The sequence below is a fragment of the Pelodiscus sinensis genome, unplaced genomic scaffold (assembly GCF_049634645.1).
Source record: "Pelodiscus sinensis isolate JC-2024 unplaced genomic scaffold, ASM4963464v1 ctg149, whole genome shotgun sequence".
Classification (NCBI taxonomy): Eukaryota; Metazoa; Chordata; order Testudines; family Trionychidae; genus Pelodiscus; species Pelodiscus sinensis.
Window position 1 is genome coordinate 198820 of NW_027465936.1, and position 23397 is coordinate 222216.

Genomic DNA, 23397 nt, shown 5'->3' on the forward strand with positions numbered 1-23397 from the left:
CATTCCAGTAACCGAAATACTCAAGTCAGTTATTTGTCTACAGATATATTGCATTAACACTTATGGTGGAAAACAACCCTTCTTCCCCGAGCTCTAAGCCACTTCATTAGCAGCCAGGGAGACTCACACCCATCATGGCTCCAGCACACTGCACGCAAGGCACCAAGAGACCGCCACATTAAATGCAATTCATCCTGTGGAGCCTTTACAGCACTGGGCACATATTTCGAGTTTATAGGCTGAAGTTCGAAGACTGGAAATTATAGCTGCCCCAGCAATGTGTTACATACTTGTAGTTAGAGACCACTATGGGATTAAGAGTAAAAGAGCCAAGCAGGAATGACAGGCTACGGCCTAAGCCAAACTGGAAAACAAATTTAATGGCAAAACAACAGTCAGAACTGTATTTTAACAATTAATTTGGTCTAAATACACAGCAGCGACATGACCACTGCTAGCAGTGGCCTCAGCACAAACAGCAACATACAAACCATTATTGCACTTTCTTCCAGCTGCTACTTAGAGAGCAGGGCACAGCCCTGAAATAGTGCACAGCAGAGGGTGAAGGGAGGCAGGCAGCTGGACTTAGATCTCTCTGCCTGTATGAAGCCAAGTACTTTTTTTTTTTAAATCTTACCACAGCGAGCAATGAGAACACATTCACTCCAAATTTTGAAACCAAAAAACCAATTTCCAGAAACTGAAGAATGAGCCAGGAATCTCGTTCATTTTATCCCTAAAACCAGGGGCTAAGTGCAAGGCCCCCTGAACTAGATTCAGCTTTGTTTTCAGGCCTTTGTGGTAGGGCTAAGAAGACCATCCAACAGAGCATTACTGGCCGGACTTCAGCAGCCCTGAGGTTCTCACACAGGCACCTCGCGTGTTCTTGGCAAGTGGGAATTGCCATATTCTACCCATCTATCCTATCTTGCAAACAAGAAAACAAAAATCCCCACAACATGGCTAGTCCGAGAAGACACAAGATCACACAGGAAAGTCTCAAGTTTATTACTGAGCTCTTCAACAGTCTTGGAAGTTAACAGTTAACCCTGAGTCTCCTGGGACTGGGAATGGGGAGAGAACCATAAGAAGCTAGGAGAGGGTTAAACCAACAGCTCACTTGAATCTCCCAGTCTGAGTTCAGAATGGCTGACATTTCAAATCTGGACCATGTTGGTACCTGCCAGTGATCTCTCAGCATCCTCCATTTCCATTTCCTCCTGCTTTACCCACAGAAATGGCAAGTCCCCCACATTTCTGAAAGTGGCACATTTCCCAGAGTCCTCCACTGGCTCTGAGGATTTTGCCCAAATATCCACAATCATTTTGAGCGTGGAGCTGCGCTCTTCTAACTCTTCCCCATCACACTGCATCAGGAGATTAGCAAGCTCCTTGCTGAGGGACTGGATTTTGTCGTATCTTTCTTCTGCAGCTGCTGGCAGGTTACCTACTGAGGGCCTAATATCCTCTAGGAGATTTTCTCCCAAGACTGAAAGATGCTGGTACTTCTTCTGCCAACGCTTGCATACCATAGCTTCTTCCACAGCTTTCTTGTTGGCATGCAGAACAGAGAGGATGTGCCTGCAGGGGAGCTGGTACCGGCAGTGAAAGTAACAGCTGCAGCTCTTGCAGTCTTTGCTGACTTGGTGTGTGTCTTCTAGCAACTGCACCACAATATTATCTTTCATGACATTAATGAGCTGAGTTGACCGCTGTACCACCTCCCATTCATTCAGACACAGCTGGTAGCTCAGGTCTGTGCAACTTTCTCGGATCGCTGCCAGCATGGTGCCTGGGGTCTTTGCAGGATTCTGTTTGGCAATTTGGCTGGGGGGCTCAGAACATTTGTTTTGGGGTGGTGAGGCAGCATCAGGGGTGCGTTTCAAGGAGGCGCGAGTACGCACCTTAGATTTTTCCATGCGTTTGCTCCGATTCTCCTCCTCAACAACTGAGATGCCCTGGTTCAGGTTTTCCAGACCTTTGGTATTGAAGCAGTCTGCATATTCAACAAAGTGAACAATGCTGGTCTCCAGGGATAACTGCTTGTTGAAGAGACTGGATATTTTATGAGTGATGAGATCCAGACTGTCTACATAGGTGCTGCAGGAATGAAGGCCCTTCTTTGCGTGCATGTACCACAGCATCTCACAAGAGAACCAGTTGGTCTGAAGATAGTCGTACAGCTCCTTGTCCAAGCGCTTTACCAGCTGAGACAAGATGTCTAGATTTGCAGTGGAGGTAGAAAAAACCACCTCCTTCAAAGCCAGCTTCAGCTTGTGTTTGAAGGAAACTGAGGCCTCTGTTTCCTTGACCTTCTTCTCAAGGAATCGGACAGTGTGGTAGACAGAGAGAAGCACCTGGGTTGTGGGGAAGAGCTCCTGCATGGTGGCTTTGTGACGGAAAGACATGTCCACAAAGACTACCTTGACCTTCTGCCACTCGGGATTGAACTCTCTGAAGACAGTCAGCATTTTGCTTACATTCTCACCAGTGTCCTCCTTCAGGACAGCAAAATGCACCATCTTCCCTACTCGCTCCTTACTCTCCACCAGGAAAGCGTAAAGCACATGCCCTCGCTCGCTCTGCACCCTGTGCAGCAAAAGGCTCTCTGGGAACTTGACAAACAGGCTCCTCATCTTGCTGGTCTGGAAGTTCAGTCTGTCGAGGTCCTGGTTGCTGCCCACGCTGATAGAAGCCAGCGAGCCCATGTCCACCCTCAGGAAGTTTTTCATGACCTCTGCAATTCTGACTAACGCTGAAGTTGAGGCACTTTCCTTCACTGGCTCGGGGAGCACAGCAGCCTTGGTGAGCGGCGCAGAGGCCCCATTCAGAGTCACGTCAGCCATCGCGCACTCCTCACTCAGCGTCACGGTGGCTTCGGTCTCTCTCGACTGTTGTCTGCGCAGTTTTGTTCTGGGGCTGCCGTCTGCCAAGCAACCTGCAGTTTTGGTTGTGGCTCTTGTCACTTGAGAAGAGCTAGTACGGGCCAGGGAAGCTCCTCCTGGGTCTACATGGATGTGATTGCTGTTCAGGTCAGTAATCACCAACCGATCTATTTCCTCGTTATACTGCAGGATAAAAAAGGCCGGACACAAGCTGGGCTGTTGTTTTCTCTTCTTACTGTATTCCCGTGTCCGGACACAGCCAAACTTCACCTGGATGAACCTGGGAAGTGGAAAGACAGTTAATAATGGAACAGGATGCAGCCTGACCAAATAGTACCAATGCACAGACATCCCCCTCTCTGACACGCCACTACCAGGTAGCCAAGAACTGCATGGCCACATAAGCCATGATAGGAGATGTTAGAAGGAAAAGATTTAGCGGACGATGGCAAGTGTTCTACACGTAGATCAAGAGAGAAAAGGATAAAGTGATACCTACAGTGCGTGGTCATGGTCTCAGATTGGCCTGAAAGCTCCACCTGACAAAGCCTGAGCAATTGGTCTGGACACCCTCAGTCACTGTGACCTCAGGAAGTTTTGTTTGCTCTTATTACATTGCTTTGAGACCCAAATCACTCCTGCAGCTGCCTTCTGCATCAAGAGCAGCAGAGGAGAAGCTACATTAGCTCAACTTAGTAAGGAAACATTTCCTGTTAGGCACCAGGAATCTATGTTTCAAGAATGCAAGGCTGGAGGAATTAAGGAAGATAAGTCTGATCCTGCAGCCTTTTCTCCCAGGACTAACTGCACTGACTTGCACAGAAACAGAACTGGGTCCATTACGTCAATAAGGCTGCTCAAGTAAGTAAAGGACAACGGAAGGCAATACTGAAAATCCATCAGTGTGACGGGGACTGGGGAAGCAAATAGACACTAACTAACAGAGCGATCCCTTGGGTACTGCACAAAGGGGCGACCGTTCCAGGCCCTGCGCGTCAGTGTGCATGTGTTGTGTGGAGGTCAGGTTCAGTCTCTGCAGCAGTGACTCTAGCCTCCCCCACTGGTTTCCAGCATTGCAGCACTTGCTGCCGGTGTCCTAGCACCTCCAGAACAACCAGTGCCAGGCTGACCCCATCCACTGCCCTTCCGCTCCAACCCTTCCTTTCTGGGACCCCCAGATCCAGGGACCTCCTCATCCCAGTACAGGTGCCACCCTGTGATTCTCCTTTGTCCCCTTCCCACACCAGATTTCACATGTATAAAAAATGCTAAGGGCAGCCTAGCCAGGTTGATCTGTCCCATGTCCTGCACCCCCCTATGGCTGGCCTGCTAATTAGGTCAGTTCATTGGAAAGAGAAAATTGCAAGAAATAAGAATGCCATTAAACTAATAAACAATCAGTTCAGGTTGCAGGGAAAAGCTATGAACCACCAAAGTGCAAAATAAGGGCATCCTACCAGAGGAGTGAAAGGGAAAGTGAGAGATGATATTATGGGAGGACATGGGTACTAGGGAAAAAGACGTGAAAAGGTGAATGGAAGGAGAGCTTTTAACAGGGAAGTGTGGCACATACCTAACGAGTGCCTGCATAGTGGGTATTTGCATCCATGTCAGGTGCACACAGACATGCTCATCTGACTTGAAAATCTGGCCCATGATTTTTAAGTGGGACGTGGCACAGCCTGCTGGATAGAGACTTGGGTTCTGTTCCTGGCTCTGTCATGAGCCTGCTAGGTGACCCTAGGCATGACCTCTCCTTGCTTTGTGCCTGTTTCCCATTCTATAAAACAGGGATCGCAATACTGACCTTTGTAAAGCATGTTGAGATTTACTCATGCACAGGGCTTGCCAAGTGGCGGCGAGCCCCGCTCACCAGCCGCACGGTTCGGCATGCTGCACACGTGCAGACTGCACTGCGCATACTGTGCTGCCATTTTGTAAGCTGCTCGCCACGGCCAAGTAGATTACACTAATTGTTGAGCCCTGCTCATTGAAAGCCAGAGAAGAGTTGGGCACTGTTATTATCCTAAAGCACTTTCCAGGGGACCTACTTCTTCCCCAGTGATGCACACCCAGCTGTGCAATGGACCAAGGCAGCTATTTAACTGTGCATGGCAACACTGCATGGCAATTTCAGACAAGAAGTGAAAAAGAATCCTATTTCCAATGTAGACAGCAGAAGCTATTTAGTTTGGCAACACTAAAGACTGATTCCAACCTGCGACTTGGCCGGGTTCTAAGGTGACTATCCAATACCTAGTAGAAGGCCAGAGGATCTTTAATGTCCACAAGTGGGTCAGGACCTTGGAAACAGGAAAGTATTTTCAGAACTGCCCAAAACCCCCTTTGCAATACTTCCCCTTCCCTCCCACCTGTGGGGTGCCGGGCGCCTTACGTGATGTCCTCACGGATGCTGGTTCCATGTTTGCGGTTGTAAAAGCGGACCGAGACGCAGTTCTTTAAGCCGTAGTGGCACTTGTTCTCCTTCTTGTACGTGTTGAAGCATTCTTTGAAGTCGTAGTAGTTTCTAAAGCACGAGCCGACTTCCATGGCTGCTGTCGTCGGCACGTGGTCAACGGCCGCGCCTGGGCCCTGGGCAGCCGCCTCCTGAGGTCAGAGCAGGAACAGGACGTTGAGCCGAGGCCTGCTGCTCTCCCGCCTCGCGCCCGGCTTCTCCCAGGGCAGCACCAGGGCCCGGGGCCCCTCCCGCCTCGCACCAGGGCCTAGGCCTGGGCCCCTCCCACCTCGCACCAGGGCCCGGGGCCCCACCCGCCTCGCACCAGGGCCCGGGGCCCCCACCCGCCTCGCACCAGGGCCCCCTCCCGCCTCAGGGCAGGGCCCGGCCCGGTCCCCACCCCCCCTCTCACCGGCCTGCTAGCCCCGCCCACAGCCGCCGCGGGCCGCCTCCTCCACGGCCGGGTAAGATGGAGACGGCGAGAGCCAGCTCAGCTCATCTTAACCCAGCCGCAGCCCCCGCCCCCCTCAACGAATTGGCCAATCAGCGGCCATACTGCTGGACTGACAGCAGCCTCACCAATCAACGCGCCCCCAGGGCGACGCGTGACTCGTGACGGACAAGCAAACGCTCGAATAAGGTCGCAGGTCCCGCCCCCCTCCCGTCTTAGGCCGGTACTTCCCGCTTCTTCGAGAAGATACCGGATGTGTGGGATGACGGGCAGGCCCCGCAGCCAATCACCGCAATGGCCATCGCGCCGGCCTCGCGGGCCGCTTCCGGTCTGCAGAGAGGCCATTGCCGGAGAGACCGCGCGTCACGTGACGAAGAAGATGGCGGCCCCCACGAGCACCGGCGGCTTCCGCGTCCCAGTGGCGGGGGCTGGAGCCGAGTCTCCCGGGGGCGGGGCCCTGCCCGAGGGGGGGCAGCTGGCGCCCCCTGGCGACCTGCGCAGCGTCCTGGTCACCAGCGTCCTCAGCCTGGAGCCCCTGGACCTGGACCTGTTCAGGTGCCGCCCCGCCCCCGGGCTCCGCCCCCTCTCCCTCCCGCCCCGCCCCTCGGGTCCGCCCCGCCCCCCGGGCTCCGCCCCCTCTCCCTCCCGCCCCGCCCCTCGGGTCCGCCCCGCCCCCCGGGCTCCGCCCCCTCTCCCTCCCGCCCCGCCCCTCGGGTCCGCCCCGCCCCCCGGGCTCCGCCCCCTCTCCCTCCCGCCCCGCCCCTCGGGACCGCCCCGCCCCCCGGGCTCCGCCCCCTCTCCCTCCCGCCCCGCCCCTCGGGTCCGCCCCGCCCCCCGGCTCCGCCCCCTCTCCCTCCCGCCCCGCCCCTCGGGACCGCCCCGCCCCCCGGGCTCCGCCCCCTCTCCCTTCCGCCCCCTCTCCCTCCCGCCCCGCCCCTCGGGACCGCCCCGCCCCCGGGCTCCGCCCCCTCTCCCTCCCGCCCCGCCCCTCGGGTCCGCCCCGCCCCCCGGCTCCGCCCCCTCTCCCTCCTCCCCGGCTCCCTCCCTCCCGCCCCACCCCCCCGGCTCCGCCCCCTCTCCCTCCCCCCCGCCCCCCGGCTCCCTCCCTCCCCCCTGCCCCCCGGGACCGCCCCGCCCCGCCTCCCCGGCTCCCTCCCTCCCCCCGCCCCCCGGGACCGCCCCGCCCCCCCGGCTCCGCCCCCTCTCCCTCCCCCCCGCCCCCCGGGACCGCCCCGCCCCCGCCCCCTCTCGGACCGCCCCGCCCCCTGGGACCGCCCCCCCACCCCCAGGCTCCGCCCCCTCTCCCTCCCCCCCCCCGCCCCTCGGGGCCGCCCCGCCTCCCCCACTCCCCTCGGGACCGCCCCGCCCCCGTCTGCCCCCCGCTCCCCCCGGGTCCCCCCCGCCCCCCCCCGGCTCCCTCCCCCCCGGGTCCGCCCCCTCTCCCTCCCCCCGGGACCGCCCCGCCCCGTCCCCCTCCCCCCCCCCCGGGTCCGCTCTGCACCCCCCCCCCCCCCCCCGAAGGAAGACTGAAGGAACTGGGCTTGTTTAGTTTGGAAAGGAGAAGAGAGGGGACAGGAGAGCCGTTTTCAGGGATCTACAAGGGTGTCACACAGAGGAAGGAGACAAATCGTTCTCTTTGGGCTCTGGGGACAGAACAAGAAGCAAGGGGCTTAAACTGCAGCCAGGGAGGTTTAATTGGACATTAGGGAAAACTTCCTGCCTGTCAGGATGGTCAAACACTGGGATAAGTTCCCCAGGGAGGTTGTGGAATCCCCATCACTGGAGAGATGTAAGAGCAGGTTGGACAGACACCTGGCCGGGACAGGCTGGGTCCTGCCCTGAGGGCGGGACTGGACTTGATGACCTCGAGGACCCTTCCAGTTCTAGGATTCTGACTCTGCCCCTCATTCCTCTTCCTGCAGGGGGAGGCACTACTGGGTCCCCATCACACGGAGGCTGTTTGGAGGGCAGATAGTGGGCCAGGCTCTGGTGGCGGCTGCGAAGGCTGTGAGTGAGGATGTCCATGTCCACTCCTTGCACTGTTACTTTGTGCGAGCAGGTAAACCCGACAGCAGGCTAGCCAAGCCCCCTTCTGCTTGGAGGGAGTTGGTGCTAGTCCAAGTGCAAGGTGCACGTATGTGGCTTCAGTATCCTAGCACCCACAGCCCCGTGTGCAATGGAGTAGGTAGCTCCAGCAATGAGACTTGGCCCCGCGGCAGCCGAGGACGAGAGAACTCCCACCACATGGCAGAGTAGTCGCCTCAGTTAGTGTAGGACTGGAAGGTGCTCAGCTACTCCAAGGACAAGCCAGAACTGAGATAATAGAGGGTCAGCTGGTTAGCCTGCCTAGGACGCTTCAGCCAACACTGCCCCTGGAGTCTGTGGAGCATGGTGGGGGGATATTGAAGGTAGCAGTAGGAGCTGGGGGAGGCCCCTGCGGTTCCCATCAAGGTGCAGTGCTCAGCTGCTGCTGTGGTGAAGTGAGGGAGCTTCCCTTGCTGGTACACGTGGAGTAAGCTGGGGTAGTGCTGTACAGCTCTGGGGCCCGTTGCTGGGTGGGTGAACAGCACCTCCTGGTGGTGGGTTTGGGATATCACATTGCAAATCACTCCCCTGCCTCCTTGTATGCAGCCGGAGGGAGGGTGAAGTGACTGAGCTCAGAGCTGATGGGGATTAGTGCAATGCTCGGTGCGCTAGTCACCAGCCCAGCAGAGCCCGTCCCCTCCAGGGACTGTGAGCCCGAAGCAGCCAGAGCTGCCGCCGTAGAAGCAGCAGCAAGGGTTCCTCATGGGAGCCTTGGGTAGGAGACTCACCTGAGGAGGCAGCAGGCTGGTAGCTTCCAAGGCAGCTCTGGATTGGAGTCCCCATCTTAATGCAGATGATGGGGGCCAGGCAGAGGGCCCCATCTGTAAGTGCAGCCCCCTTCAAACAGCAGCCATTGTTCTGAGGTGCTTGGCGCTGCCCTGGGGGAGCTAGATGCTGCTTCCCATCACACGGCCGTTCCCTGTTCCAGGGGACCCCACGGTGCCGGTCCTGTACCAGGTGGAGCGCACCCGCACGGGCAAGAGCTTCTCTGTTCGCTCCGTCAAGGCCATTCAGCATGGAAAGCCAATCTTCATCTGCCAGGCCTCCTTCCAGCAGAGCCAGGAGAGCCCGGTGCAGCACCAGTTCGCCATGCCCGCTGTGCCACCCCCAGAGGAGCTGCTGACTCAGGAAGAGCTAATTCAGAAATACCTGCAGTGAGTACGTGGGAAGTTCTGCCCCCGTGCTGGGGAGGGCTGGGGAGAGGAAACCCACCTCAGGGAGAAGTCCAGCAGGTGTGATTCTCTGGCCACAGGCAGCTCCCCTTTGCTCTGGGGCTGCGAGCCGACACTGCTGCAGCTGGCGTGGAGATTCCCCCCAAGGCAGCCTGGCCTGCAGGCCTGTACTGGGAGCTCCGCCATCGCCCCGGCAGCCTCGCTGGGACCCCAGCACTGCTGCCCTTGTGCGTGTTTTCTGAAGGGATCCCAACTTGGTGGAGAAATACAGGCTGGGGCTCAACAAGATTCTGGCCCAGGAGGTACCTGTGGAGATCAAGCCTGTGAACCCCCCGGAGATATTCTGCCAGCAGCCTCGGGAGCCCAAGCAGCTGTTCTGGGTGCGGGCACGAGGCTACATTGGTAAGTAACAGCTCTCAGCATGCACCGGGCAGTCCTCATGCCTACGCCAGGCTCCCAGCAAGACAGCGCTGCCTAGTGGCTGAGCAGGGAATGGCTCCAAGAACTCCTGGGGCCAAGTTCGTAACTCGCCAGCGTCCCCTTCTGGAACAGCCACACTGGCCTTCATCCTAAGGGCTAATGCAGGTTGTAACTGCCCCTACCTTAGGGTGGCCAGAGCGGGCCCCTCGGGGGAGGCCTGAGGCCCGCTGGCCCCACAACCAAGACGAAGGAACAGACCTTCGCAGAGCGGCCCGTTGCCTCGACAGGTTGTGGGGCAGTGGTACAGACAGACTCGCTCCCCGGCCTGTGATGCCCCTGGGCTCAGTGCCACTGCCTGCCCCACCCAGGGCAGGCCAAGGGACTGCCCTTCTGCAGCTGTTGGCTCATTCCCATGCTCTCAGCTGCGTGGCCAAGGTAGAGGGCAGCGTTGGCGGGGGGCCTGGCCCACAGCCTCCTTGGGGGAGCTGAACCCTCAGCAGCTCTGCCCCCGGGTCCCCCATGAGGACGTGCGTGCACCCCAGAGCTTGGCTTGCGGCTGAGCCCGTGTTCCGGTTGCCCGGCAGGGGAGTGTGACATGAAGCTGCACTGCTGCGTGGCAGCCTACATCTCGGACTACGCCTTCCTGGGCACGGCCCTGCTCCCGCACCACCAGCACCCCGTCAAGTTCATGGTGTCCCTCGACCACTCCATGTGGTTCCACGCCCCCTTCCGAGCTGACCACTGGATGCTGTACGAGTGCGAGAGCCCCTGGGCCGGTAAGTCCTCGCTCTGCGGCGGGTGTGGGGGCAGCCGTGCTTCAGAGTAACGGATCTCACTCTCTCTGTCCTGGGCAGGCGGGTGCCGAGGGCTGGTGCACGGGCGGCTGTGGCGCAGGGATGGAGTCCTGGCTGTCACCTGTGCACAGGAGGGAGTCATCCGGGTGAAGCAGAGCCCAGCTGAGAGCAAACTGTAGCTGGACAAGTCATCGCCACTCTGGGGGAGCAGGCCGGGCAGCTGGCAGTGCTGGGGACCCAGGCAGAGACGGGCAGAAGCAGAGAAGCCTCAAGCCAGCTTGGGGCTGCACTGGAGGGACCACGCAGACACACGGGCTGCAGGAATGAGCTTTATTGACTGTGTTACAGAGTGTCCTGGCTCCCCCCTCCCAATAAAGCCACCATGGCTCACTGACACCGTCCCTCTGCACTGCCCCGGGCCCTGCTACACCAGCACCCAGGGTCCGTGACCTACACGAAAGGAGCCTGCTGGGGGCGAGGCCAAGGCCCGGGGCTGCAGGGAGCCTGGCTGTGCCTGAACAGAGCTGAGCAGAGCCGGCGCCGCTTCCCTTTCTCACTTCTGCCCCATGTCCCAGCGGCTGGCCTGCGGCTTGTTCCCCTGGGCTGTGCAGCCAAGGGCTGGCTGCGAGAGGCTCCCACGGAGCCCTGGCCACTGCTACAGCAGCCAGGCCTGGCCGGGAGGAGAGGCACTGGCTGTGGGCCAAGGTGCGGGGCAGCCCTGGCCAGGGGGGTAGTTCCTGAAAGGCTGGGGCGTGGGAGGGGCAATCAGAACACGCTCCGGGGGTCTCTGCCCCTCTTCCTACCAAGTCTTGTTACAGGCTCCCAGGAGCCAGCTAGTCCCTTAGTGCAGCATGGCAGGGCCCAGCTACCTCCCCTGCAGGCCTGGCAGCCCCTCCCGGGAGGGGTTGGCCCCGAGACGGGGCCATTGCGGGCCCTTTGACAAGCACGTTTCCACGAGTGCAGCAGAGACCAGCGCCAAGTATCGCCAAGCGCCTGCCCTGCTCCCCTCCCCCACCCCTGCCGCTACGCCTGCCTGGGCCGTACAGACCCACTGCCCCGCCAAGGCCCGCCTCCCCCGGCCCCACGCACAGCCCAGTGCTGGGGGTCAGTCCAAGGCCTCCTTGATCAACAATTCCTTCAGGGTGGGCGGCTGCTGCGGAAGCAGCCCGGGCCCGTGCAGCCCCTGCAGCCTGGCCTCCGACTGGCGCTTGTCTCTCCCCACCTTCCAGGACAGGTGGACGTGGGCCTGCAGGAAGGGCTCCAGCAAGGGGTGACTGTCCTGGGCCTCCAGGAGCTGCAGAGCCTGCTCGCAGTAGCCGTGAGCCTCACTCAGCTCCTCCAGCTCCTGGTGGCACACGGCCAGGCCAGCCAGCGTGAGCAGGAAGCGGCCGGAGCGCCCGGCGCCCAGCTTGTCCTGGAGCCGGCAGGCGTTGCTCCAGGCGGCCAGGGCCTCGCGGTACATGCCGGTGCAGGTGAGGCGCTGCGCTGCCTGCAGCTCGCGCAGGAAGAAGAACTCCTGGAAGGCGGCGGAGCGGCGGATCTCGGCGATGGAGTGCAGGTGGGACAGGAACTGCTCGAAGGCCCGGCTCCGCTTGGCGATGGTTTCGGCCGTGAAGTTCCTGCGCAGCCGCTTCCTGGGGAAGGCGACGCCTGCCATGTCGCAGGCAAAGTGGCGGCGCAGGCGCCGGTTCAGCCGCTCCAAGTCCGAGTAGCGGCGGGCAATGGCGGCAGGGGCCTTGTCAAACTGGCCGGAGCGGATCAGGTAGATGGTGTAGAGCTGGGGGGAGAGCAGGGCGTGAGGGCGCCGCACCACTGCGCACGCCTCGCCTCTCGCCGGGTGCCCACGCTGGGCCAAGGGGACAGGCTCCCTCGGGGCAGGGCTGGGGCACAGCAAGCACCTGGCAGCAAGTTACCTGAGGCTCGTCTGAGCCGCCGGCGCCATCCGCAGCACAGGAGAGAGAGAAAAGCGTCAGCTCAGGGCCCCAACCCAACACGGCCCACGGGGGGCTTGGCAGCCAGCCCCTCACTCACCACGTATTTGGAGGAGCGCTCGCTGACCACGCTGGCGCTGGTGACCTCGAAGAGCAGCCGCTGGGGAGCCAGGGTGCCACGCGACCTCCTCCACAAGTCCTGGAGCTGGCGGGTCAGCAGGTGGCTGCCCGGGCGCTCAGCCGGAGAGGGGCTCGGAGCTGCACCGGAGACAAGCCCGGCCGTCACCCGCCAGGCCGTGCCAGGGAGGGGGAACAGGCCAGGCCCCCGCCCCTTGTTCCAGCCCTGTCACCCGTGGGACCTGGGGGCTCCCCCCCCCCCATCTCCCGGCCCCACTGGGTCCTTGGGCCTCTTGCATGGGGCTGTCTAGAGCATCGCCCCGCGCCTGCCGGCTCACCCAGCCCCCCCAGCTCCTGGGCGGCCGCCTCCTCCTCCTCCTGCTCCTGCTCCGCCTCCTCCTCCGGGCCGCTGCTGAAGCTGAGGGTGCCGCTGAGTCGCGTGGAGAGCCCCTCGGTGTCGTCCTCCAGCTCGGAGCTCTCCGGGAACTCCTCCGCCTCCGCGCCGGGCCGGCCGGGCGCCGCCCCCGCCAGGGCGTCCCGCAGGCGGTGCAGCAGGCGGGCGGCCATGGGCGCTGCGGAGGGAGCGAGAAGCGGGGCTGAGCGAGCGGGCGGTGCCTGGGAGACGGCGCTTGCCCCGGGGGCGGGGGAGGACAGAGCGGGGGGGGGGCACTAAGGCACCTGCCGGGGGGGGGGGGGGGTTGCTGCAAACTTGCCGGGCAAGGCGGCCACAGCTGGGACCCCCCTCCGGGCGGGGGGAGGGGCAGCTGGGGGCCGGGCCCCCCCGCGTTGCTCACCGAGGCCGGAGCCGCGATCCAGGCTGCGATGGCCGCTCAGTCGCGGCTCCTCCTTGGATCCTCCCTGCCGCGGCTCCGCCTCCGCCCGGGAACCCGGATCCTGCCCGGCCGGGGGCTCGCCGAGCCACAGCGGCATTCCCGGCGCGCAGGGCGCCTTATCTAGAGCCGCCGCCCAATCCGGAGTCACTCCTGAGCCACAGGGCGGCACCCACCCCTCTCCCACTCTGGAGTAGCCGGGCCTGCTCCTGCCTCCCCCGACTAATCTGGACTCAATCCGGATCGACTCCCAGTTGTGTGGCTGCCCAATCAGGAGTCTGCTTTGGTCCAGTAGGGTTCAGGATCTGGCTCCAGCAGCCCCAGGGGCGATTTGCCCGCCCCTACCCCCGATCAGACAGAGCAGGGGGCTGGTTGTGTGAGGTACACTGGTGTCCTGGGGCCGGGCTCGCCTCTCGCGCCGGTTCTGGGGCCCCCAGGCCCTCGTGGCCTGTCCGGAGCGGCTGGCTCCCTGGGGCTCGGCGTCTCTCCAGACTGGGACGCAGGCCCCGCCTGGGCTCCCTGCCCAGCTCTGCCCCCAGCTGCTTCCCAGCCTTATTTAGAGAGATGCGCCCACTCCCTCCTTGCAGCGTCTTAGGCATGTCTATTAATACCGGCCCCAGCCCAGCTGCGCCCGTCAGTCGGAGCCGGCCCCCCGCCCCCCGGCTCTGCTCCCTCGCCCCGGGCCGGGTGGGAGGCTCTGCCCCGAGACACCACCTGCCCCACACCCCAGAAGCACTGCTGGCTTGATGGGGCAGCAGACCCACCTTGCCCGCCCATAAAGAGACCAGGCCTCCGCAGGGTGGCAGCGCCTGGCATGGCGGGGGGGGGGGGCTTCCAATCCCAGCCCGAGAAACGCCCTGTCCCACGCCTGGCATGGCGGGGGGGGGGGGGGCTTCCAATCCCAGCCCGAGAAACGCCCTGTCCCACGCCTGGCATGGCGGGGGGGGGCCTCCAATCCCAGCCCAAGAAACGCCCCGTCCCACGCCTGGCATGGCGGGGGGGCCTCCAATCCCAGCCCGAGAAACGCCCTGTCCCACGCCTGGCATGGCGGGGGGGCCTCCAATCCCAGCCCGAGAAACGCCCTGTCCCACGCCTGGCATGGCGGGGGGGCCTCCAATCCCAGCCCGAGAAACGCCCTGTCCCACGCCTGGCATGGCGGGGGGGCCTCCAATCCCAGCCCGAGAAACGCCCTGTCCCACGCCTGGCATGGCGGGGGGGGGCCTCCAATCCCAGCCCGAGAAACGCCCTGTCCCACGCCTGGCATGGCGGGGGGGGCCTCCAATCCCAGCCCGAGAAACGCCCTGTCCCACGCCTGGCATGGCGGGGGGGGGCCTCCAATCCCAGCCCGAGAAACGCCCTGTCCCACGCCTGGCATGGCGGGGGGGGGCCTCCAATCCCAGCCCGAGAAACGCCCCGTCCCACGCCTGGCATGGCGGGGGGGCCTCCAATCCCAGCCCAAGAAACGCCCCGTCCCACGCCTGGCATGGCGGGGGGGGGCCTCCAATCCCAGCCCGAGAAACGCCCTGTCCCACGCCTGGCATGGCGGGGGGGGGGCCTCCAATCCCAGCCCGAGAAACGCCCCGTCCCACGCCTGGCATGGCGGGGGGGCCTCCAATCCCAGCCCGAGAAACGCCCTGTCCCACGCCTGGCATGGCGGGGGGGGGGCCTCCAATCCCAGCCCGAGAAACGCCCTGTCCCACGCCTGGCATGGCGGGGGGGCCTCCAATCCCAGCCCGAGAAACGCCCTGTCCCACGCCTGGCATGGCGGGGGGGGGCCTCCAATCCCAGCCCGAGAAACGCCCCGTCCCACGCCTGGCATGGCGGGGGGGGGGCCTCCAATCCCAGCCCGAGAACGCCCCGTCCCACGCCTGGCATGGCGGGGGGGGGCCTCCAATCCCAGCCCGAGAAACGCCCCGTCCCACGCCTGGCATGGCGGGGGGGGGCCTCCAATCCCAGCCCGAGAAACGCCCCGTCCCACGCCTGGCATGGCGGGGGGGGGCCTCCAATCCCAGCCCGAGAAACGCCCCGTCCCACGCCTGGCATGGCGGGGGGGCCTCCAATCCCAGCCCGAAGAAACGCCCCGTCCACGCCTGGCATGGCGGGGGGGCCTCCAATCCCAGCCCGAGAAACGCCCCGTCCCACGCCTGGCATGGCGGGGGGGGGGCCTCCAATCCCAGCCCGAGAAACGCCCTGTCCCACGCCTGGCATGGCGGGGGGGGGGCCTCCAATCCCAGCCCGAGAAACGCCCCGTCCCACGGCCTTGCATGGCGGGGGGGGGCCTTCCAATCCCAGCCCGAGAAACGCCCCGGTCCCACGCCTGGCATGGCGGGGGGGCCTCCAATCCCAGCCCGAGAAACGCCCCGTCCACGCCTGGCATGGCGGGGGTGGGGGGGCCTCCAATCCCAGCCCGAGAAACGCCCCGTCCCACGCCTGGCATGGCGGGGGGGGGGCCTCCAATCCCAGCCTGAGAAACGCCCCGTCCCACGCCTGGCATGGCGGGGGGGGGGCCTCCATCCCAGCCCGAGAAACGCCCCGTCCCACGCCTGGCATGGCGGGGGTGGCCTCCAATCCCAGCCCGAGAAACGCCCCGTCCCACGCCTGGCATGGCGGGGGGGGGCCTCCAATCCCAGCCTGAGAAACGCCCCGTCCCACGCCTGGCATGGCGGGGGGGGCCTCCAATCCCAGCCCGAGAAACGCCCCGTCCCACGCCTGGCATGGCGGGGGGGGCCTCCAATCCCAGCCTGAGAAACCCCGTCCCACGCCTGGCATGGCGGGGGGGGGGGCCTCCAATCCCAGCCCGAGAAACGCCCCGTCCCACGCCTGGCATGGCGGGGGGGCCTCCAATCCCAGCCCGAGAAACGCCCCGTCCCACGCCTGGCATGGCGGGGGGGGGCCTCCAATCCCAGCCGAGAAACGCCCCGTCCCACGCCTGGCATGGCGGGGGGGGCCTCCAATCCCAGCCCGAGAAACGCCCCGTCCCACGCCTGGCATGGCGGGGGGGGGCCTCCAATCCCAGCCGAGAAACGCCCCGTCCCACGCCTGGCATGGCGGGGGGGGGCCTCCAATCCCAGCCCGAGAACGCCCCGTCCCACGCCTGGCATGGCGGGGGGGGCCTCCAATCCCAGCCCGAGAACGCCCCGTCCCACGCCTGGCATGGCGGGGGGGCCTCCAATCCCAGCCCGAGAAACGCCACGGTCCCACGCCTGGCAGGGATCAAAGCCGGTTTCCGGGCAGGACGCAGGTTGATTTACACGGATGCAGCAGGAAATCGGGAGCCCTGTGCCCTCCCCAGGGACTCGGCGTGTGCTGGGGGGGCCAGGGGAAGGAGCACCCTGTGCCCAGAGCAACACGCTTGTTGGTGCCCAAAGCATCACCCCAATGGGCACGGTCCTGAGCAGCCAGCACGGCCCCCTTGTGCCACGTCTCCTCCGTGGCTGTAGGCATGGCCAGCGCGGGCAGCCAGTCCCATAGGCCCCAGGGTGGGAGGGACTGTCCCTTGGCTGTCGCCGGGTCCACACGTGCTTTCCTGGGCCCCAGACGGGTGGGAACCAGATCCCCATGTAAACAAGAGAGCGGGGGCGGGGCGAGCGCCGGGGGCGCAGGGCAGCCTGACTCCATGCAGGGCGAGGCTCCCGGCTCCCTCCGGCCCTGCTCCCGCGCCCGTGCTGTGCCCCCCAGGCAGGCCAGGGTTGGCCATGCAGGTCCCCGGTGACCGAGGCGATCCGGGCCAGACACAAGCCTAACCCCCGCAGTCCCATGGCCACCACCTCCGCTCCTTGGCCAGAGCCCTGGGCACCTGATGCTGCGACGGTCTCCCTGGGCTGGGCAGAGCCTTGCAGCAGGGCTAGTGCCCAGCCGTACCCAGTGCGAGGCAGGCGTCGGGCCAGCCCCCTGGCGCCGAGCTGCTCCCCTCGCCTCTGCATTCCAGGCTTCCCAGAGCAGGCCCTCCGGCCCCCCCTTGCCCCCCAGGCGCTCCCGGCCTGGGCTTGCAGAGCAGGCTTGGCCGGCCTGCTCCTTGCCCTCCCGGCTGGAGGCGTCTTCACTTGCAGTGGGATGTTTGGAGGACACACCGGGCCATGGGGCGGGGCACAGGAGGCAGGGAAGGAGCCACGGGGCCGAGGGTGCGGTGGGACGGGGAAAGACAGAGCGACCCAGGGACAGCCGAGTCCCGGGCCAGAGGGTTGGAAGCAAGGCTCAAACCCCAGCGTCCCGCAGCTGGAGTCGGCAGGGCCCCCCGGCATCTGGGAAGAGGGGTAAAGGGACCAGCCCCACGTGGCACCCGGCTGGGAGGGGAGCCGGCCACAGGGCAGTGGCACTGGCTGGAGGAGGGCCGGGCCAGGGCAGAGCGTGAGAACGGCTGCTACCGCTGCTCACGGGTCCCTCAGCTGCCAGCACAAACTCGAGACGTTCTCGGCCGGGGAGGCGGGTGCTTGCCCCATCCAGCCTCCCGCCGCCGTCCGCCACCCCCGGGGCCTGCCCAGCCGGGGGCATGGACGTCCCTCCCCGCCATGCTGAAGGCAATAGGCCAGAGCCCCCAGCCGTGGGTTTTCCTTGCAGCTGGCCCTGGCCCCGGCCAGCAACTGGCTCTGGCCGGAGCCTCTTGCTGCGGCAGCCCCGGCAGGTGCTGGAGGGAGGCGCTGCGTCTCCTGCGCCCCGCGGGGTTGAATTTCCTGCCCTGCTCTTAATCCCCCTGGCTCGGCCAATAAAGTGTTTGCTAAATTAGGTAAAATGGCCCGGCCGCCAATCAGGGGCCAAGGGCCGACAGGAGGCAGCTGATAGGCTGCGGGAGAGCGGCGCCCGGCGAGGCCCAATGGCGCGGTGCTGGGGGGGCAGCGGGCGGGTCGAGGACGGTACAAATTGGGGGGCCAGGGGTGGAGGGGGAGCTCCTGGGGCTGGTGGTTGCGGGCGGCGGTGACTGGTCTGGGAGGTGCTGCGAGAGCCTGTCAGCATGGTGAGCCTGGGGGGGTGCTGGGCGGGAGGGGTGTGGGTGCGAGGAGGTGGCCAGCCCGGCGGGTGCAGCAGGGCGAAGGTTGGGGTCGTGAGGCGGGGCTGCCGGTGGGTGCTGGTGACAGGCTGAGCACAGAGCGGCTCCGGCTCCGGCTCCGGGTGCTGGCGGGGTGGAGGCACCGGGCTGGCGGAGGCCAAGGAGGCCAGGCCCCGGGGGCGGGAGTTGGGGCATTTAGAAAAATCGGCGATTTGCAGAACGTCCCATCATGCCCCTGCCCGGAACGATGCTGCCCCTGGGGTGGGCAATGGGGCAGGTGCAAAGGGGGCTGGGGGCTGCCCCCATCTCACTCGGCCGGCAGGGGAGTCCAAGGCAGCCCTGGGCCAGCATCCCCAGGCGTTTGGGAGTCATGTTCCCGGGGGGGGGGGGGGGGAGGCCATGGTGCTGGAGGGGGCAGGCAGTGCTGGTGCTGGGGGGGGCAGGCGGCCATGTTGCCCGGGAGGGGGCAGGAGCAGCGCTGGGCGCAGCAGGGCCGGACTCAGCAGGCTGCCGTAAGCTGAGCTCCGGGTCATAAGACACCGTCTGTGGCCCACAAGCCGCCAGCTGCCTGGGCCTGCCCTCAAGGAGTAATTCAATCCCAGCCCGGCAGGTGTGTGGGCTGGGCCTGGCCTCCTGCTGCCCCCCTACAAGGGCCGAGTCTGGGCTAAGAATAGCCCCCGCCCAGGCCCGGCAACGCCCCGCAGGCAGCCCGGCCCTGCGGCCCCCAGTCCCGAGGGCAGGGCTAGACGCAGCCGCACGAGGGCTCGGGGGGGGGGGACGGGCAGGGCCCCCAGTGCCGCATGCCCTACTGCTCTAGGGGAGCGCTGATGGGTGGCGTGAATCCGGTGAAACGCGCAGCCTGGCCCGTGCCCCGCCCCAGGCCACGGGACGCCTGTGGCCCACGCTGGGTGCTGGCCAGGGTGGCAGGTGCTCTGGGGAGGCCCCAGCGGCGTGGCCCTGCCCTCGGGTGCCCAGGTGGTGCTGGGGTGTCGCCGTGCTCGGCTCCGGGGGCTGCGCGACTCGGGCCCCGCCGCACTGCGCCCGCTGCAGAGCGGAGCCGGAGCCGGAGCTGGAGCCGGAGCCCAGACGCCGCAGGGCCGGGCCCCACTGAGCCGCTCTTCCGGTTGCCTTGCAGACGACGGACCAGCAGGCGGAGGCGCGGTCCTTCCTCTCCGAGGAGATGATCGCAGGTGAGTGAGACCCCGCCCCTCTGGGCTCGGGGGAGGGGGAATAAGAGCTACTGGGGGGCTCCCACAAGTTGCCCTGCTTGCCAAGGGGAGAGGGCAGCAGACGGGACCCTCTGGGCCCGCCCCAGGGGCCGATCCGGCAGGCGGGCCGAGGGGCAGGGGGCCGAGGCTGCTGAGAGGCCGGTGCCTGGGGCAAAGCCCCCGCTGACGCTCTGCCCGGCAGAGTTCAAGGCCGCCTTCGACATGTTTGACGCGGACGGCGGCGGGGACATCAGCACCAAGGAGCTGGGCACCGTGATGCGCATGCTGGGGCAGACGCCCACCAAGGAGGAGCTGGACGCCATCATCGAGGAAGTGGACGAGGATGGTGAGCGCAGCACGGTGGCACGCTGGGGGGGGGGGCTGGCGCACGGTGGCACGCTGAGGGGGGGGCTGGCGCACGGTGGCACGCTGAGGGGGGGGCTGGCGCACGGTGGCACACTGGGGGGGCTGGCGCACGGTGGCACGCTGAGGGGGGGGCTGGCGCACGGTGGCACACTGGGGGGGGCTGGCGCAACGGTGGCACGCTGCGGGGGGGCTGGCGCACGGTGGCACGCTGGGGAGGGCTGGCGCAACGGTGGCACGCTGAGGGGGGGGCTGGCGCACGGTGGCACACTGGGGAGGGCTGGCGCACGGTGGCACGCTGAGGGGGGGCTGGCGCACGGTGGCACACTGGGGGGGGGCTGGCGCACGGTGGGACGCTGAGGGGGGGGCTGGCGCACGGTGGCACGCTGAGGGGGGGCTGGCGCACGGTGGCACGCTGTGGGGGGGCTGGCGCACGGTGGCACGCTGGGGGGGGGCTGGCGCACGGTGGGACGCTGAGGGGGGGCTGGCGCACGGTGGCACGCTGAGGGGGGGCTGGCACACGGTGGGACGCTGAGGGGGGGGCTGGCGCACGGTGGCACGCTGCGGGGGGGGCTGGCGCACGGTGGCACGCTGTGGGGGGGCTGGCGCTACGGTGGCACGCTGAGGGGGGGCTGGCGCACGGTGGCACACTGGGGGGGGCTGGCGCACGGTGGGACGCTGAGGGGGGGCTGGCGCACGGTGGCACGCTGAGGGGGGGCTGGCGCACGGTGGCACGCTGTGGGGGGGCTGGCGCACGGTGGCACGCTGGGGGGGGGCTGGCGCACGGTGGGACGCTGAGGGGGGGCTGGCGCACGGTGGCACGCTGAGGGGGGGCTGGCGCACGGTGGCACGCTGCGGGGAGGGCTGGCGCACGGTGGCACGCCTGCGGGGGGGCTGGCGCACGGTGGCACGCTGCGGGGGGGCTGGCGCACGGTGGCACGCTGCGGGGAGGGCTGGCGCACGGTGGCACGCTGCGGGGGGGCTGGCGCACGGTGGCACGCTGCGGGGAGGGCTGGCGCACGGTGGCACGCTGCGGGGGGGCTGGCGCACGGTGGCACGCTGCGGGGGGCTGGCGCACGGTGGCACACTGGGGGGGCTGGCGCACGGTGGCACGCTGCGGGGGGGCTGGCGCACAGTGGCACGCTGCGGGGGGGCTGGGCGCACGGTGGCACGCTGCGGGGAGGGCTGGCGCACGGTGGCACGCTGTGGGGGGGCTGGCGCACGGTGGCACGCTGCGGGGAGGGCTGGCGCACGGTGGCACACTGGGGGGGCTGGCGCACGGTGGCACGCTGCGGGGGGGCTGGCGCACAGTGGCACGCTGCGGGGGGGCTGGCGCACGGTGGCACGCTGCGGGGAGGGCTGGCGCACGGTGGCACGCTGTGGGGGGGCTGGCGCACGGTGGCACGCTGCGGGAGGGCTGGCGCACGGTGGCACACTGGGGGGCTGGGGCACGGTGGCACGCTGCGGGGGGGCTGGGGCACGGTGGCACACTGGGGGGGCTGGCGCACGGTGGCACGCTGAGGGGGGACTGGCGCACGGTGGCACACTGGGGGGGGGACTGGCGCACGGTGGCACGCTGCGGGGGGGGCTGGCGCACGGTGGCACGCTGCGGGGGGGGCTGGCGCACGGTGGCACACTGGGGGGGCTGGCGCACGGTGGCACGCTGAGGGGGGACTGGCGCACGGTGGCACGGTGCGGGGGGGGGCTGGCGCACGGTGGCACGCTGCGGGGGGGGGCTGGCGCACGGTGGCACGCTGCGGGGGGGCTGGCGCACGGTGGCACGCTGCGGGGGGGCTGCCGCACGGTGGCACGCTGCGGGGGGGGCAGGCGCACGGTGGCACACTGGGGGGGGCTGGCGCACGGTGGCACGCTGCGGGGGGGGCTGCCGCACGGTGGCACGCTGTGGGAGGGGCTGGCGCACGGTGGCACGCTGCGGGGGGGGCTGGCGCACGGTGGCACGCTGCGGGGGGGCTGGCGCACGGTGGCACGCTGCGGAGGGGCTGGCGCACGGTGGCACGCTGCGGGGGGGCTGGCGCACGGTGGCACACTGGGGGGGGCTGGCGCATGGTGGCACACTGGGGGGGCTGGCGCATGGTGGCACGCTGCGGGGGGGCTGCCACACGGTGGCACGCTGCGGGGGGGGCTGGCGCACGGTGGCACGCTGCGGGGGGGGCTGGCGCACGGTGGCACGCTGCGGGGGGGCTGCCGCACGGTGGCACACTGGGGGGGACTGGCGCACGGTGGCACGCTGCGGGGGGGCTGGCGCACGGTGGCACACTGGGGGGGACTGGCATTGGCATCCTGGCCCTCAGGGCTGGCTGCTTCCCGCAGGCAGCGGCACCATCGACTTCGAGGAGTTCCTGGTGATGATGGTGCGGCAGATGAAGGAGGATGCGAAGGGCAAGTCGGAGGAGGAGCTGGCCGAGTGTTTCCGCATCTTCGACAAGTGAGTGGGTGCAGCCCGGGCCCCACCGCCCGCTCTGAGCATCTCCCCCAGCACGGGGTGGGGGGCGCGGATACCAGTTCGGGGGGTCACATCCCTGCCAACCTGCTCTGAGCCCCCCCAGACTGCAGGCCCGGTGCCCAGGCTGCCCCCCCCATGGGCACAGGCCTGTCACGAGGGCACTGCCTCCCTCAGCCCAGGTCGCGCTGCTGCAGGCCGGGCTCCTGCCAGGGCAAGGCCAGGGTGCCCCGCGGGCCCTGCTGCCCCGGCTCAGGCTGACGCCTCCCCAGGAACGCGGACGGGTACATCGACGCCGAGGAGCTGACCGAGATCTTCCGCGCCTCCGGGGAGCACGTGACCGAGGAGGAGATCGAGGAGCTCATGAAAGACGGGGACAAGAACAACGACGGACGCATCGACTTCGATGGTGAGCGCCAGGGCCGCTCCCCCCGTGCCAAGCTCTCGGAGCCCCCTTCCGAACCACTGGGCTGGGGCAGGGAGGCGCCACCCCCGGTCCAGCGGGGTCACGGCTGGGTGCCTGGGCCAGGGACCCTGCTAGCTCAGTGCGGGGAAAGGAGGGGTGTCTGTGAGCGGCATGGCCAGCACCCCCAACCCAGCCCCTGAGCGCTCAGCCCCCTCCCTGGCCCCCCAACCCAGCCCCTGAGCGCTCAGCCCCCTCCCTGGCCCCCCAACCCAGCCCCCTCCCTAGCCCCCCAACCCAGCCCCTGAGCTCTCAGCCCCCTCCCTGGCCCCCCAACCCAGCCCCCTTCCTGGCCCCCCAACCCAGCCCCTGAGCGCTCAGCCCCCTCCCTGGCCCCCCAACCCAGCCCCTGAGCGCTCAGCCCCCTCCCTGGCCCCCCAACCCAGCCCCTGAGCGCTCAGCCCCCTCCCTGGCCCCCCAACCCAGCCCCCTCCCTAGCCCCCCAACCCAGCCCCTGAGCTCTCAGCCCCCTCCCTGGCCCCCCAACCCAGCCCCCTTCCTGGCCCCCCAACCCAGCCCCTGAGCGCTCAGCCCCCTCCCTGGCCCCCCAACCCAGCCCCTGAGCGCTCAGCCCCCTCCCTGGCCCCCCAACCCAGCCCCTGAGCGCTCAGCCCCCTCCCTGGCCCCCCAACCCAGCCCCCTCCCTAGCCCCCCAACCCAGCCCCTGAGCTCTCAGCCCCCTCCCTGGCCCCCCAACCCAGCCCCCTTCCTGGCCCCCCAACCCAGCCCCTGAGCGCTCAGCCCCCTCCCTGGCCCCCCAACCCAGCCCCTGAGCGCT

General features: G+C 66.5%; 4 protein-coding genes across 7 annotated transcripts; 2 read left to right on the forward strand and 2 right to left on the reverse strand.

The window, feature by feature from the left end:
• Positions 1-348: 348 nt before the first annotated feature.
• Positions 349-6179, reverse strand: ZSWIM3 (zinc finger SWIM-type containing 3). Of its 3 annotated transcripts, none has more exons than XM_075917065.1 (3): positions 6042-6179; positions 5281-5492; positions 349-3165 (listed from the first exon to the last, which is right to left on the reverse strand). In XM_075917065.1, exons 2-3 carry the CDS (start codon positions 5433-5435, stop codon positions 1158-1160), a joined length of 2163 nt encoding a protein of 720 aa, XP_075773180.1. In that variant the 5' UTR covers positions 5436-5492; positions 6042-6179; the 3' UTR covers positions 349-1157. The 3 variants fall into 3 exon arrangements, with proteins under 3 accessions (XP_075773180.1, XP_075773178.1, XP_075773179.1); XM_075917063.1 differs by lacking the exon at positions 6042-6179 and adding an exon at positions 5753-5908; XM_075917064.1 differs by lacking the exon at positions 6042-6179 and adding an exon at positions 5757-5875.
• On the forward strand, positions 6171-10656 carry ACOT8 (acyl-CoA thioesterase 8). Its single transcript, XM_075917072.1, has 6 exons — positions 6171-6346; positions 7714-7850; positions 8805-9030; positions 9293-9450; positions 10053-10244; positions 10323-10656. The coding sequence occupies exons 1-6, from the start codon at positions 6171-6173 to the stop codon at positions 10439-10441; spliced, it is 1008 nt and encodes a 335-aa protein (XP_075773187.1). The 3' UTR covers positions 10442-10656.
• SNX21 (sorting nexin family member 21) lies at positions 10579-13704 on the reverse strand. Of its 2 annotated transcripts, XM_075917070.1 has the most exons (4): positions 13105-13695; positions 12649-12882; positions 12294-12451; positions 10579-12039 (listed from the first exon to the last, which is right to left on the reverse strand). In XM_075917070.1, the coding sequence occupies exons 1-4, from the start codon at positions 13238-13240 to the stop codon at positions 11368-11370; spliced, it is 1200 nt and encodes a 399-aa protein (XP_075773185.1). In that variant the 5' UTR covers positions 13241-13695; the 3' UTR covers positions 10579-11367. The 2 variants fall into 2 exon arrangements, with proteins under 2 accessions (XP_075773185.1, XP_075773186.1); XM_075917071.1 differs by lacking the exon at positions 12649-12882 and having other exon boundaries at positions 13105-13704.
• Positions 13705-17979: 4275 nt separating this feature from the next.
• TNNC2 (troponin C2, fast skeletal type) lies at positions 17980-22777 on the forward strand. The gene is made up of 5 exons (XM_075917078.1): positions 17980-18091; positions 19260-19314; positions 19535-19678; positions 22027-22141; positions 22429-22777. Exons 1-5 carry the CDS (start codon positions 18089-18091, stop codon positions 22760-22762), a joined length of 651 nt encoding a protein of 216 aa, XP_075773193.1. The 5' UTR covers positions 17980-18088; the 3' UTR covers positions 22763-22777.
• Positions 22778-23397: the final 620 nt, after the last annotated feature.

What these genes read in the sequence shown, in the direction of transcription:
- ZSWIM3 (XM_075917065.1), bottom strand. Translation starts at nt 5,435, where the DNA reads ATGGAAGTCGGCTCGTGCTTTAGAAACTACTACGACTTCAAAGAATGC. An exon ending in AGCATCCGTGAGGACATCAC is followed by an intron (nt 3,166 to 5,280) that starts GTAAGGCGCCCG and finishes TCCACTTCCCAG; the next exon opens with GTTCATCCAGGTGAAGTTTG.
- ACOT8 (XM_075917072.1), top strand. Translation starts at nt 6,171, where the DNA reads ATGGCGGCCCCCACGAGCACCGGCGGCTTCCGCGTCCCAGTGGCGGGG. An exon ending in CTGGACCTGGACCTGTTCAG is followed by an intron (nt 6,347 to 7,713) that starts GTGCCGCCCCGC and finishes CTCTTCCTGCAG; the next exon opens with GGGGAGGCACTACTGGGTCC. An exon ending in GCGGGCACGAGGCTACATTG is followed by an intron (nt 9,451 to 10,052) that starts GTAAGTAACAGC and finishes GTTGCCCGGCAG; the next exon opens with GGGAGTGTGACATGAAGCTG.
- SNX21 (XM_075917070.1), bottom strand. Translation starts at nt 13,240, where the DNA reads ATGCCGCTGTGGCTCGGCGAGCCCCCGGCCGGGCAGGATCCGGGTTCC. An exon ending in GGATCGCGGCTCCGGCCTCG is followed by an intron (nt 12,883 to 13,104) that starts GTGAGCAACGCG and finishes CTCCCTCCGCAG; the next exon opens with CGCCCATGGCCGCCCGCCTG. An exon ending in CCAGGAGCTGGGGGGGCTGG is followed by an intron (nt 12,452 to 12,648) that starts GTGAGCCGGCAG and finishes TCTCCGGTGCAG; the next exon opens with CTCCGAGCCCCTCTCCGGCT.
- TNNC2 (XM_075917078.1), top strand. An exon ending in CGAGGAAGTGGACGAGGATG is followed by an intron (nt 19,679 to 22,026) that starts GTGAGCGCAGCA and finishes TGCTTCCCGCAG; the next exon opens with GCAGCGGCACCATCGACTTC. An exon ending in TGTTTCCGCATCTTCGACAA is followed by an intron (nt 22,142 to 22,428) that starts GTGAGTGGGTGC and finishes ACGCCTCCCCAG; the next exon opens with GAACGCGGACGGGTACATCG.